At 39.1% G+C, this 15,757-nt stretch overlaps 1 protein-coding gene across 1 annotated transcript; it reads right to left on the bottom strand.

The window, feature by feature from the left end:
* Positions 1 to 1,352: 1,352 nt before the first annotated feature.
* On the bottom strand, positions 1,353 to 13,903 carry GJB3 (gap junction protein beta 3). The gene is made up of 2 exons (XM_077296076.1): positions 13,768 to 13,903; positions 1,353 to 2,306 (listed from the first exon to the last, which is right to left on the bottom strand). Exon 2 carries the CDS (start codon positions 2,290 to 2,292, stop codon positions 1,486 to 1,488), a length of 807 nt encoding a protein of 268 aa, XP_077152191.1. The 5' UTR covers positions 2,293 to 2,306; positions 13,768 to 13,903; the 3' UTR covers positions 1,353 to 1,485.
* Positions 13,904 to 15,757: the final 1,854 nt, after the last annotated feature.

Genomic DNA, 15,757 nt, shown 5'->3' with positions numbered 1-15,757 from the left:
TGTCCATTGTTATACTGTCTATCAAAAATAGATCTACAACATTTTTGAAGAATAATGCCTAGCATAGTAGCTGTAAGATATAAAACATTGCACATTATAGACACAATTTAATTCATACTCTATACAAGCTTAAGCAGAAACAAAACGATCCCCAGCAGCAGGTCCATCTGTATGTGGAGTCCTCTCCGATCTTCACGACTCCTATTGAGGATGAACCCTGTTTTGACAGAATTTAGGCTCACTGGAAGATCTTCTATTTCTCTGTAGGACCAGTCTCACCCCTTAGAGAAATTGTATGTGAAGAGATGTCACCAATATCAGTCTTGTTTAACAAGGTAGGGTCCAATTAATTTAGTATCATAATAGTAGAATGTGCTTTTTGTTGCTTAACTCTCAATGTTATAAGTAGTTAATTTACATCAGTCCAGTCTATGTCAGCATATATACTGCAGTAGCAAACATAATACTTTCATTTGAAGATGTCTATTAATTGTTGAATAGCATCAATTTTCACCCATAACTATGATATGCAAATAAGTTCTTCCCCAGAAGAAAGAAAACTGTCACTGTTATGCCACTTATTGCTGATATCTACCCTAAATGTCAATGTCTGGCCCTTTAATGAGCCTTGGAGCACAACTAAAGGAACATCTTTGAGAGATTTTAGCCAATAACTATCTATCCTGATTCACCCATATTTATGACCATTTGGTTCTATAGCAGCTTCTTTCCCTGGAGAACAAAAAAGATTGGGCAATTAAATTAGATCAGACTGATTCATCTCAATCTCATCATCTGTCAAGTCAAAAGGCCTCAATACACAACATAATGTTTATGAGGATTTTAAGTTATGAGCCAAACCAGAGCTTTCTCTCAAACAAGAGAGACCTATTATTAAAAGGTCAGATACTGGAACTACCTGTAACACGTGATGTTAAACAAGTGTCTATCTTTCTTCTGCATGAAAGCTAATTTGCATACTTTTTCCTAGGGAGCATTTCCTGGCTTATATCACTCCCTATCCCCGCTAGTGGTCTCCACAAGGAGAAAAGGCACTAAAAAAAGTACACAGATCCAACCAAATGAAATGCATTTTGTAAGGTTTCCATAAAAAAGAGAAAATCTTCTGTCTTAGTTTTAACCAATAGCGTTCAAAATGTTCAATGTTTCAATTACTCCACGAGGATACAGTATTGTATTTCTTTTATATTGTCCTACAGTCTTGGTTGAATTTTCACCGAAATTGCTAATAATGTTCCATTGCATTTCCATTGCAGAATGTTACGTTCCTTGGAAAATGTTAGCTAACCCATATTTGGATTTTTTTGGCATTTCTGCAAGTAATAAGTTTAATAAGACTCCCAGTGTCACGTCCAGAGGCATTTTAGATTGGACAACTACCTAAAGAGTAGAGAGTTCAAATTCTGAAACTTGTGTCACTTGGTTTGATTGTTGGTTAATATATTTTTAAAACTCATGGACATTTTACATAGAAGTTAGATTTGGTGCAGAAGCTCGAAGAGACTCCACAATTTTGTTAAGTGGTTTCTTCTCTGAAACTTCCAAATGAATATGGCACTGACACGTTGATGCTCTGCTATAGGACACGGAGTGTTTGTTGGTCTTCTTATACTTGTTCATGCAACTGATAACTCGTTTAGAAATGAGGTAGAAAATCTCACAAATACTTAGGATAATGCAAATCGCTGAGGCTGCTACCATAAAATAAGTAAAAACCTTCTTCTCAGTAGGTCTAGCAATGTAGCAATCCACAATGTTAGGGCAGGGATCCACATTAGTACATTTAACAAGTCTTGGCAGGTCAAAGCTATCCCACATTTTATGAAGGATGTACAGGAATGTGATTTCTATACCTGTTTTGAAGAAAAGACTAAGAAGGTAGGTCCACCACAGACCACCATGCTTCTTGCCTGTATTTTCATACAATTTATGACAGTTATCTCCATTTTTTAGTTTGTTCTTTTTTTCTCTATCTTCTCTGTAAGCCACATGCATAATGACCAAAAGTGAAGGGCAAGTCACAAATATGAGCTGTAGAGCCCAAAGCCGGATATGAGAAATAGGGAAGTAGTGGTCATAGCAAACGTTGGTGCATCCTGGTTGTCGAGTGTTACAATCAAAATCTTTTTGTTCATCTCCCCAAACTTTCTCTGCTGCGACCACATAGACAAGAACTCGGAATACAAAAACGACTGATAGCCAGATTCTTCCAAATGCTGTAGAATACTTATTCACACCACTTAGGAGACCTTGGAATGTCTTCCAGTCCATGTTGAACTAGCTGCCTAAAGAGACAAAAGGAAATAATTGAATTAACTTAGAATAGGTCAAAGAAAAATTTTACTATAAAATAAAAACTTTTAAACAGTATGTATGAAACTGATGACCCAACTAGGCTCACTTTTGTGTCCAGTGTCCTCAAATGTGTTAAGGTACCTTCACACTAAACGATATCGCTAGCGATCCGTGACGTTGCAGCGTCCTGGCTAGCGATATCGTTGAGTGTGACAGGCAGCAGCGATCAGGATCCTGCTGTGATGTCGCTGGTCGCTGAATAAAGTTCAGAACTTTATTTGGTCGTCCGATCGCCGTGTATCGTTGTGTTTGACAGCAAAAGCAACGATACCAGTGATGTTTTACACTGGTAACCAGGGTAAATATCGGGTTACTAAGCGCAGGGCCGCGCTTAGTAACCTGATGTTTACCCTGGTTACCAGTGTAAAATGTAAAAAAAACAAACACTACATACTCACCTGCGCGTCCCTCGCCGTCCGCTTCCTGCACTGACTGAGCGCCGTAAAGTGAAAGTGAAAGTACAGCACAGCGGTGACGTCACCGCTCTGCTGTTAGGGCCGGCGCTCACACAGTGCAGGAAGCGGACGTCGGGGGACGCGCAGGTGAGTATGTACTGTTTGTTTTTTTTACATTTTACGCTGGTAACCAGGGTAAAAATCAGGTTACTAAGCGCGGCCCTGCGCTTAGCAACCCGATGTTTACCCTGGTTACCAGGGGACTTCGGCATCGTTGGTCGCTGGAGAGCGGTCTGTGTGACAGCTCTCCAGCGACCAAACAGCGACGCTGCAGCGATCGGCATCGTTGTCTGTATCGCTGCAGCGTCGCTATGTGTGACGGTACCTTTAGTTGTGTCCATGAAAAAGATACAACTGTAAATGTGAACCCAGTCGTATTCGTATATACAGAAAGTGTAGTTGATGCCTCATGTTTTCCTCTAGTCACATGCTATTCTATCCTGATTATACTTTCTTAGCATTCCTGAGATGGTTTTTATTCCTGTTACATTAGCTGTTTAGCTCTAAGCATAGTCATCAGATCATTATAATATCTATATATGAGTAGAACATGTTCATATGCTAATTAAATCTGATGGCAGACGTGATAATAGTTTTCAGTGCTATGTTGAAACTCACTGTCTGTAAACTGTAATTCTGGCACCATGCTCATGTTAAAAGTAATTACTATTCCCATTACTATTCCTCAAAAGTAATGGAACCTTGACAAAACTGGTACTTTGCATAGAATTCCTCAAATTGCATAAAACATGGAATACAGCACGTGCCATGACATTCAGTTTTGCCTGATGCAACTATGACAAGTCTAGCCAGTCATCATATGCAACAGATGACATACTGTAGCTTCTTGCATTCGACTATGTATTCTAGTCCAATTTTTTTTGTTTCTCCCTTTATATTTCAAGATTTTACATTGGTTTTCCATCATAAAAAAAAGGAAAAAAACACAATACACCGCAGTGTTACATCTTATACAGTTGCACTGTTATGTCACAATCATACATAAGTGGTATTTTTTGTTATCAAAAACATCAATATTCACAGTTTCTGCAATCTACATATTAAGTAGTGATGGGCGAGTATACTCGTTGCTCGGGTTTTCCCAAGCATGCTCTGGTGGTCTCCGAGTATTTGTAAGTTAGTTTTTGTTGACGCAGCTGCATGATTTACAGCTGTAAGCCGGCCTGAGTACATGTGGGGGTTGCCTGTTTGCTAGGGAATCCCCACATGTATTCAAGCTGTCTAGCATCTGTAAATCATTCATCTGCGGCAAAGAAAACTAAATCTCCGAGCACTAACAAATACTCGGAGACCACCTGAGCGTGCTCGGGAAAACCCGAGCAAGGAGTATACTCACTCATCACTAATATTAAGTATTACTCTTGTGTAATGCTAAATCTATTTTTTTCTCCTGTGTGTAGAAAGTGGAATGAAAATGGAAGACATAACTAAAGAAAAAAATATATAAATTAAAAAAAAAATAGTTTATATATAGAGAAATTGACTTTTGGGCCATGTTTTCCAGTTTTTGGGGAGCTTACGGTTTTGTAAGGCTACATAGATGCATGTAGTATTCATTACTTGGAGTACCTCTTGTATGCGTGGTTGGTCTGGCTTTTTCCATTGCCTCGTGATAACTAATTTAGTCTTCTATTTTTAGTTATAACAACCACAGCAACAATAATATACTGCAACAACAGATAATTTTCAACTCAAAGAACAGCATTACCCTACTACAAATATAGTGCATAGTTGTTAACGTATCTACTACCGCTACTTGTATCTGGGTCTGCCAGGGGTTGACCCATTGACTTCTAACGTATCTGATACGTAATTGTATTATGTTTTAGTAACCCAGAGACACTGGCATATAGGATTCTGTATTGCTAATGGTAATTTCGTCACTGCACGTGTCAAACTAATTGTGCACATGGACTCCAACTTTAAAGGAAGAAATGAGGCCATGTGTTGGGGTGAGGCCTCACTCTCATAACAAATTCTTAGTAAGTACGAAAGCCAGGTATTGAGGACTATGAAAGAGGAAGAGAAACACTAAAATGCAGGAAACAAATAGTTCTGTACAGTTGTTATATCACTACTATGTTTTTATGTGGTCGCAATTATTGTGTCTGTATAGAAACACACAAAAATAATGAAAAAGGTAGCTATATAAAATGAGTCATGCACATATACAGTTTATTAGGTGAGTCAGTACAAATTATCCTTGCAACCAAAAAAAACATTTAAAAACAATTAAAAAGTGCAAAACAACACAAAACTAAATACAAGACCTACCAAAACATCGTGATAAGTGTTGGGGTCAAAATTCCCCTTATCATATAAGGTGGCAAACCTGCTAGCGTAGAAAATACAACATATCACATACTGTGTAAAGTGCCATGTACAAAGAAAATCTGTGCAAGTTCTAAAGGTCCAAGGAAATAAATCAACCAGAGAAATAAATAAAATATTAATCTAATTTATAAAGCTGAATGTGTGTGTGTATGTATGTATGTATGTATGTATGTATGTATGTATGTGTGTGTGTATGTCCGGGATTGGCATCTGCACCGTCGCAGCTACAGCCACAAAATTTTGCACAGTCACACATCTGGACCCCGAGAGCGTCATAGGCTATGTTGTGAGGCGACGTTTTAGCCCCGCGCTTTCCAATTCACCAAACAATTTTGCCCCTATCTACATAATGGGGAAAAAGTGAAAGGAAAAGTGTTGGAGGCAAATTGACAGCTGCCAAATATGAACAAGGGGGACTTGAGAGCGATGGCGCCAAAGAGTATATACCGTACAGTTGTTAAGGTGGGACCCTGACATGGGATACTCACCACACATGGTGATATGAACACACACAAAAAATGCGTCCACATACTACCACGTGCTTGAACACATATACCACCCTCAGCACACATTTCACCACACATACACCAACCTCACCACAAAAGTCGAAACACAAAAGTCACCGCTCAAAACTCGCCATGCACAAAATTCGCCACATGCAAAACTAGGCTTACGCAAAACTAGCCACATGTGCAAAACTCACCTCACGGAAAACTCACCACACGCAAAACTTGCACACGTGGATAAATTGCCACATGCACAAAAGTTGCAACACATGCAAAAGTTGCCTCACACAAAACTTGCACATACTCAAAACGCACCACAAATAAAACTCGCCACGCGCAAAACTCGCCATGCCAAAACTTGCTGCACACAACTTGCTACACTAACCTGTCACATGCAACTCGACACACAAAAAGTTGCTACACGCATGTCGCTACACAAAACTCATCTCACAAAAGTCGCTACATGCATGTCGCCACACGCTACGCAACACACACAACTTGACACATAAAACTCGCCCTAAAACACACACAAGTCTGGTATTATCCTTCAAAAATAAAAATCTGATAAGCAGGCAAACTACAAGAGCAACAAATGAACCATATAGGAAATACGGCAGCTGTCAGTCACATAACCTGTCTATTATGTGTATGTGTGAGCTAATATATACTGCCAGGGGGGAGGGCTTCCTGTTGGCTGGGGATTTATCAGGCTGCCAATTTAGCTTACAAATACTGAGGTAAAAATACTGAGCAAATAACGTGTGAACGAGGTCTAATACAGGAGGAGATGACACACAGATATATACTATATACAGGGGCGATGACACACAGGTATTTACTATATACAGGAGCAGATGACACACAGGTATATACTATATACAGGAGGAGATGACTTACAGGTATATACTATATACCGGAGGAGATGACATACAGGTGTATACTATACAGTATATAGGAGGAGATGACATACAGGTGTATACTATAGAGTATATAGGAGGAGATGACATACAGGTGTATACTATATACAGGAGGAGATGACACACGTATATACCATATACAGGAGGAGATGACATACAGGTATATACTATATAAAAGAGGAGATGACACATAGGTATATAGAGGAGGAGATGACATACAGCAGGTATATACAGAGGAGATGACATACAGGTATATACTATATACAGAAGAGATGACATACAGGTATATACTATATACAGGAGGATGACACAAGTATATACAATATACAGGAGGAGATGACATACAGCAGGTATAAACTATTTACAGGGGAGATGACATACAGGTATATACTATATACAGGGGAGACAACATACAGGTATATACTATATACAGGAGATGACATACAGGTGTATACTATATATAAGGGAGATGACAATCATATATACTGAGGGGAAAATGAGAGGTGTGAGGTGAAAATGAGAGGTGTGAGGTGAAAATGAGAGGTGTGAGGTGAAAATGAAAAGGTGTGAGTGCAAAATGAGAGGAGTGAGGGAAAAAAGTGGAGTGATCGGAAAATGACAGTTGTGAGGTCGAAATGACAAGTGTTAGGGGGGAATGAGAGGAGTGAGGGGGAATGAGAGGAGTGAAGGGGGAAAATGAGAGGTGTGAGGGAGAAAATTAGAGATATGAGGGGGGAAATGAAATATGTGAGGGGGAAAATGAGAGGCGTGATGGGAAAATAAGAGAAGTGAGGTGCTATAACTAACCACAGATATTTACGATGCCCAGGCATCGCTGGGTTCTTCAGCTAGTAAATATATAAATAATAACTTTTACCAATGTGAATAATACAAAAGAGTGATGTCAAAGAGGAATAATAATAATAATAATTTTTATTTATATAGCGCCAACATATTCTGCAGCGCTTTACAAATTATAAGGGCGTATAAGGTAGCTCCACGCTTGTCATCACAAATGTGACTTTCCCAGGGGTCACTTTTGTGTTTGCTATCATATTATGAACTTTTAAGAATTATTTGGTATTGGGATTTTCTTAGTAAATAATAAAAGGTTCGTATTGATAATTACATTGCATATCACAAAATGAGTTACAATTACGTTAGCTACAATCAAGTCAATAGTCTCTTATCTCCATTTATATACATATAGAAAGAAACATCACACCCTTTTAAAATAAACACTTAAAATAGATTGGCCGTTTTAATATCAGTAATGACTCTGATAGCCATATTTGCTTTAGAAAGTGCTCTGTCTGTGAATGTTTTTTTTCTAGCACTATCAAGCCATATGAGAAAAATAAATATATTCTGCAGCCAACTACTGTTCCCAGTCAATGGAAATGGATTTGGTAATTCTTGGCTGATGAACATTCCCTCTCAGAATTACTGTACTGCCCATAAGGCATTTAGTTCAGGTCAAGAGACACAGTTTTCTATCCAGGTCATGCAATCGGATCACAGTCCACGTTTCATGGATATGTGAAACCTATGGTAATTATAAAGGTTAATTGCACTGAACGTGGATAAAGGTTGTGGTGTATCTAAAATAATAAAATACATTTGGAAATACAAATCCTTGGTTTGTCCTTGTGTGGGTTGTTAGGCAGTACAGGACCAAATTATAAACTTGTAAGCAAAAATTCTAAGAAAGTTTCAGAAAAAAATGTATTTCTAGAGAATATCTCTATATTGCCATGTATTACACAGTTTTTTTTCTTGCGGATTTTCATAGAATACAATGTAAAAAATTGAAGTCACAATGGGGTATAGTACAATAACTTAGCAGCATCTGATTTCATATTAAAAATCCTTGCCGTCTTTTTTGGTTGTGTCATTGACCACTGTTCCGCCTCGTCTTTTTTCTTTATAACTGTACAGGGTGGGCCATTTATATGGATACACCTGGGTGGGCCATGTATATGGATACACCTAAATAAAATGGGAATGGTTGGTGATATCAACTTCATGTTTGTGGCACATTAGTATATGGGAAGGGGAAAACTTTTCATGATGGGTGGTGACCATGGTGGCCATTTTGAAGTCGGTCATTTTGGATCCAACTTTATAAATGGCCCAGCCAGGTGTATCCATATAAAGGGCTCACCCTGTATATATAAACAAGTGAACGGCTTCAGTTGGAAGCTGCCTGAAAAATGGCCAGGTGGCTTCTTTTAGACACTTCATGACTTTTGAAGATTGAGGCTGTTAAAAGAAGCTCAAAAAGACTGAACATATGAACAGCAAGTTGTTTTGACATACTTTTTGGCAAGTTTTAAAGCACTTTCTCAGGCAGGTTTCAGGCGGGATTTGCCTGAAAAAGACATTGTGTGTAAACACCTTTAGACTTATTAGACATATACTGTATGCTTGGAACATTTCTAATGTAATTTACGAAAGTAATGCCCAATTGTGATTTGAAAACCCTTAGGCCTCATTCAGTCATCTGTTTTGCACATATGTGTTCTATTTGTGTTTTTCACGGATAGCAGACACAGATCTTAAAGTCTATGGGCTGTTTACATGTCCGTGTGTTTCTGTGAACCAAGTATACCCTCAAAAAATAAGTTATTGTTCGGAGTCACAGATCAAACTCACCAATGCAAGTCTATGGGTCCGTGAATGAATCGGACGGCACAATGATCATATCTTAGTTGCATTCTAAAGCTGTCAAATTTTCACTGGCAGTTTGCTAGGAGGGGATTAAGAAGCTTTCATTGTATTTTTTTTTTACGAGAAAGACTGATGACACATTGATAGTAAAACCAATCAGTGATGAAAATCTTACAATCACGCTATCCAAGTTAAAAAAACCCAGTTATCTGAATAAGACCAAGTAAATCAAAGCTAGTTTAAGGATTTTTTTATATGGACCTATGCAAATTTACTGCTTTTAAAAATAATGCGTGATTATAAAGATATTTATGTTTCATTATAAGTATGGTGCCATAAGAATTAGTGATATTGCCTAACTTGCGTCTCTTTGTATGTAACGTAGGTGGTCGAGCATGAGCAATCTTTTTCTTCTCCTGTTAGTGTAGCTGCGCTCAGCTGTAATAGCATAACTCTCCATCATAGCTGGCTTTCTTCTGGTGTAGCAAAAATACAGTGATAATATATGCAGAGCTGGCCAGCGTGGAGGAATCTACTTTTACTACCATGTGCCGCTACCGTGACAGGAGACTGATGACCAAGCAAGCACAGTGAATCTGTCTTGGTAGCCACACACAGCAGTAACATTAGATTCCTCCATCTTGACCGGCTCTGTATGGCATGTACCAACACTATATGGTCTAATTATTAACTCATGTAAAGGAGTCTCATTTTGAACACTATTAGGCTAGGGACACCCAACCATTTTCTCTCCATCTGAGAAAATCAGTCCAATTATGCTAACTAAACTCTGATCAGAGTGTGTTCAGAGTGCGATCCAATTTTCTTAGAGGTGGAGAGGGAAAAAAAGTTTCTCCACCTTCTCCATTATGTTAGTCCGTGAAAATCAGACCACACTTAGATATCATCCTAGAGCGGTATGATTTTTTTTACGGACTCATAGACATGACTGGACAAGTGCCCTTCAATTCTTTCAGACAAATTGCGCATGCTGCTCTTTTTTGTCATTTGAGTAGTCTGAGGAAAAAATTGGACAGCTCTATAGACCAACATGGGTTCGACTGCTATTGGTCAAAACCACGGATTGCTATCGTCCGATTAAAATGAGATAAGGCAAAATGGGATTTGGATGGGGCCATATACTGTAATGGTGGTGGCAGAGCGAACTTGCGCTCTGATGTGCATCATTTTCGGTAGTGTACGCCTACTGTAGTATAGTGAGTGTTTATCTCCAGTAGGCGTATACATCTGAAAATGATGCATGACAGGGCGCATGTTCACTCTGCTGGCACCAATATAGTCTATGGCCTCATTCGCGCATACATCCGAATCCCGTATTGGGGTTCAGAAGTAAGCCCCGGCAGGGCCACTGAACGAGTGCCTGAACGCAAAGTCAAAGCTTAGCCATCCAGCAGTGCTGCCAGGTTGAGACTTGTTGAGTTCCGTGCATTTCATCTTGATGACACAAAAGGTTACATTGCTGCACCTTCAATCAGGTGCACATTATATTTGGCGAGGAGTGGAGATGTTAAATGTTTGCTTACTGAGAGGCCAAAATATGCACTGGAGACAAGCATCTGGGTGTACAGTTTCATTCACCAAACTTGCTGGGCAGGTTTCTGCAAAAAGTATTCTTTACACAGACAAAGGGAGAAATCAAGAGAAAAGTGAAGAAAAAGTTTTAGAGGCGAACTTTGTAACCATAATACTCAGTTTTCTGAGGTGTGTAACTTATTCTTGTCATGTTGTGACCTCATCAGAAATTCTACTTTAGGTAATGAGTGATGATAAATAATAAAATAGATGAAATAGGATAAGGGAGTTGGTGCTTTCATTATACAAGGTTAACTGATCACTAAGCTTGAAATTGAAGCAATCTTGTATGGGCAACACCCTTTCTTCCATGCTTTTAGTTCTCACGCCCTAAAATACAGACACAATACAAGATAGCTCTTTGAGGAGATCCTAGTGTTTGTATTTAGTCTGAGTAGTTACTGGCTATGATAGAACTTTGCAGCTAAGAACTAAGAAGCTTTATAAATTTGACTTAAATAGAATTTCTTTAGCTATTGTATTTATAGTTAAGGTCTTGCATTCACTTTCTGTAGAACATTTATTGGGCAGAGAAAGATAAATGTATAAAGGCCTTTAGGCACCAGGCACCTGGCCAAATAATGGCCCTGTTCAGAGAATTGTATAGGACTCTACTGTACCTTTTAATGCCTCCATGGTAAAAAAAGGGCATCTATAGTATTTTTCTGTATAAATCTGATGGAAGGAGCAATTCTCTTTTAAAAACCATAGGGTATGCAAAAGAGCCTCCTTCCAAGAAGAAGGCCTTGATCTACAGACGCTGATGGAGGTTGAGGCGAGCTCTGATCTTGTTACGTATCCAAAGTCTAGTTTCAGAATTAACATTGACTTACAATGTTTCAATCTCCGATAGGTGGCATCTTTTATCTTCTTAGAAGGGAACTAGATTGTTTTTTTTTTGTCCGAAGGAGCATTGCATGAGGCATGAGAATGATCTACTACCATCAGAGATTTTAGCATAGATTCTTAAAGCATCTTGCATAGCAGACTTAGAGACCTTTAACACACATCTATCACACGCTTCTTCTGATACATGGTTAGCGTAATTTATAATTTTGTCTTTTTTTTCCTGTTTGACATCTGCCATAGTGAATCCTGTCCAACTTTTGTTGCAGACTTATATGTTTATGTGTATACATTTACTCCAGTACATGCTTAGATCATATTTGTCATGGTGACCCCTAGCAGCCTCCTCCATCCTACTTATCTTCACTCCACTGTCACCTGTCCCCTGTTCATCCCAAGGATGTTAATGCTAAGATATCAACACCTTGTACAATAAATAAACCTGAATTTAAGAAATGACTAGGAGACTCGCCATGAAATATACACGCAATATATGCAAAATTTGCTAAAAATGCATCGCCATCATTAAATTTGCAATAACATTGATTATCTATGTAGCCAACCCTCCACACAGGAGAATGCCGATATTATGGAATATCAAATTACCCCAGACAACTAGTTAGGTTTAAATGAGATAAAAGAAAGGACATATTGTAACATATTTATATTAGAGAAAGACATTGTAAGCTGTGTAGTTTTTGATCCTGCTCAAAAGTTGACAGTGGAAACAACGAGCAAGGACTTTAGTGATGCCATGTGGAGAGGGGACAGACTCCTTTCTCCTCCTGTTGGCCGAACATGCTCTTTTCTGTGCTATATAGAAAGTGTACACGTTGTCATTGCTAAAGGCATGATAGCTCTGAGGTCAAACTGAACATCTACTTAGTGGTCTTTGGATTTTTTGCTCTATGAAAATACTTTACTCAGTGGCTTTGACTTTATAACTATGGGCTATGTTCCCTTGGGATGGATTTGAAACCATCTACTGTGCTAAAATCCCTAGGCAATCCGACCACTATTTGAACACTTTTGATGTGGTTGGGTTTCCACCACACACTTCACATGAATTTAAAAAAATTTTGTGCAAATTTTTGGTATCCTCCCAAAAACAAATCTGACTCAACAATAAGCAGCAGAAACCTTACTTCACAAATTTCACTGAAGGGGTAAATGTGTGGCAGTGCAAACTGGAAAGCGATTGCAGCCTGGAAATCGTCCAAAGATATCACAGATCAGATTTATCTGTTATATGGAAACAAACTCTTAATAGGTAATCTAATAGTTGGATAAAGTGCATTTTACAATATCATATAGCCATATTGAGTGTTATATCATATATCAGAGATCACGCATTTACAACAAAAAAAATACAAAGGATATTTACAGTAGAACAAAACACAAGGCTGAACACAGCACTCCTGTCATCCATGTGTACACCTCTGCCTAAAATGGTTCTGTGTAAGTTGAAGAAAGAACATAAGATTGGTGCCAAATGATATCTTCTGCACAGTTTCCATTAGATGATGATGCTTTATAAAACTTCACGTTCTAAAATGATTGCGAGTTGGTACAGAAGTTACAGTAGTTGTGTAGAGTTAATGATTCTTTAAATCCCTATCTAATACTGTTCACAATTGCATACTAGTTGGGCTGTATGTGAATAATCGGTGCTGTTCAAACTCAGGTCAAATTCCTTTTACTGTGCAATATAATGTGTCTTCAACTACGGCTCTGTTTACTTCCCTGGTTTTCAATGTTTTTTGCATTCTCAATCCTACATAAAGTACTTCAAGCTTGAAAACATATATAAAAAACATTTAACTTGTATAAAAGTGAAGAGAGAGGTCTTTGGTGAGTCCTGTATATATCAGCTAATCCAGATATACTGTTCAATGCAGACACAGCAGTACATATACATCGAGAAGAAACAACTTGACAAATGAGGCAAATGTAGCACTTGAACAAGTCAGAAAACTCTCAAATGTTAAGGTTATATGCCTTCTAAGATTCACAATCCCATAATATAGATGTTAATGGCTGGAGTCCTACCTGTAAGGCAGAGGTTAAGAGAAGGGTCCCAATAGGTTTGAATCTAGTAGTATTACACAGTCACAGTGCTGTGGCTTCTTCAGATCTTTCCTAGGTGTGGCCAAGGAAATACCTGAACAGGTTACATCGTGCTAAGAAGCAGAGACCTAAAGCAGATGATTGGTCCAGAGGGAAAGTAGAAAATCTACTATTTGCGTAATCTCCTAGAAATAATTCATAGATATATTTCCCTGTAGCCACTTTGCCAAGAAAATAAATTAAGTAATGGATAAATTAGTAACTGTGTTCCCAATGAAGATGCTTAATAACTTGTTCTTGATGTGAAGTTAAGTCAGGTATATTAAAAACACTTCACACGTACGCACTTTAGGTTCACATTGGGTTAATGTGTGCATGCTAACGGACAGCGTTGCACGGCGAAAATGTCGCAATTAACGCCGTGCAACGGGTCTGTTAGCGCACCCATTGACAGCAATGTAAATTTCGCCCGCAGCGCATCGCTAGCGCGTGCCTTTTTCGGCTCGCGCTAGCGATGTGCTGTTCTTCTGTGGCGCGCCTCGGACGTTGCTTGCAGCGTCCGCGGCACGCCCGAGGTCCGTTCCCCGCTCTCGCAGATCGGGGATCTGCGAGAGCGGGGACGTTAACGTGACCCCTAACGTGGCCCCTAAATAAACATTGCGTTAGCGCAATCCACTAGCGCTAGCGCTAAACGGATTGCCCTAACGCAATGTGAACCTAGCCTTTGGCAAACTCTCACACAGAGATATTTCACAAAGGTGAAGGAAAGTGTGAAAATTCTTCTATTTTTATAGCTCACATTATACATTCAGTTATGTTTTGGGTGCTGAAATTTTTGCACACTTGCTGCAGAACCCCAATATGCACATAAAGAACATGAAGTTAGGCAGCACTAACCCAACCAGAAAAAGGAAAATAAGAATAATCCAGTAGTTTATATGCTTATATAGATTTTATAAGGTGAATTACTTAGAATGAATATTGATTGTACCAATGATAATTGATAATAGACTAGTTCAGGAGTCCCCAATCTGTGGCAGGGGTGCAACATGTGGACCCACGAAGTGTAGCATTCGGCTGTCTACCAACTTGGTGCATTAGCACAAGGTCCAGCGAATAGCTATGAAGAGCAGGTCACCAGATGGTGACTTTTATGAGTAGTCCCACACAAAAGAGTAGATCTTAATGGGCATATACTGGCAGGTGTGGTGGGGGATAAATAGGTAAACTGGAGATAGGATGATACCGTTAGTAAGGGAGGTGGAAGTGCTTCATGTGAGAATCATAAATGGGTGGAAAGTGGGAGCCCCTGGATGTAAGTACGCCAACTACAAGGGAGGAGGCAGGGTGGCACAAGATGCATTCTCTGGGGGAGCATTGCCTGCCATTATATGGTAATAGAGGGGCCTATGGTGGGGAGGGAAGATGTGGCTCACAAACCATTGAACTGATTCTGGCTCTCAGGGGAGAGTCACACAACCATAGATTTTCTTATCCGAGATAATCAGGTTAGTTATGCAAATGACACTCCGTTCAAACTCTGATCAGAGCTTGATCCGAGTGTCAGCATAGTGTGTTCTCTCAGATGAAAGAACCATAGCACACTGTTAGAAGAAGATGAAGAACAAAATCTCTCCATCTTCTCCAATCTGTGAGTCTGCGAAAATCGCACTTCCCTTGCATGTCATCCCTAGTGCAGTCTGATGATTTTCACTCACCCATTGACTTGAATGGACGAGTCTCGTCTGATTTACACATCAAATCACAGCATGCTGCAATTTTTTTTCTTATGACGACTTGCTATGATCAAAAAAATGTTGATCAGCACTGCCCCATTACATATCATTAGTTGGAGTGCTATCAAATAAAATAAATCGGATATCACTTGTCCGATTAACGTGGTGGTGTGAGCAAGCCCTCAAGGTAAGAAAGGTTGGAGATCTACTGGGTACAATGTTCCAATTGCAAAAAC

The sequence above is a fragment of the Ranitomeya variabilis genome, chromosome 3 (genome assembly GCF_051348905.1).
Source record: "Ranitomeya variabilis isolate aRanVar5 chromosome 3, aRanVar5.hap1, whole genome shotgun sequence".
Lineage (NCBI taxonomy): Eukaryota > Metazoa > Chordata > Amphibia > Anura > Dendrobatidae > Ranitomeya > Ranitomeya variabilis.
Note: the sequence above shows the minus strand (reverse complement) of the source record. Positions and strands in the feature narration are given on the sequence as shown.

What these genes read in the sequence shown, in the direction of transcription:
- GJB3 (XM_077296076.1), bottom strand. Translation starts at nt 2,292, where the DNA reads ATGGACTGGAAGACATTCCAAGGTCTCCTAAGTGGTGTGAATAAGTAT.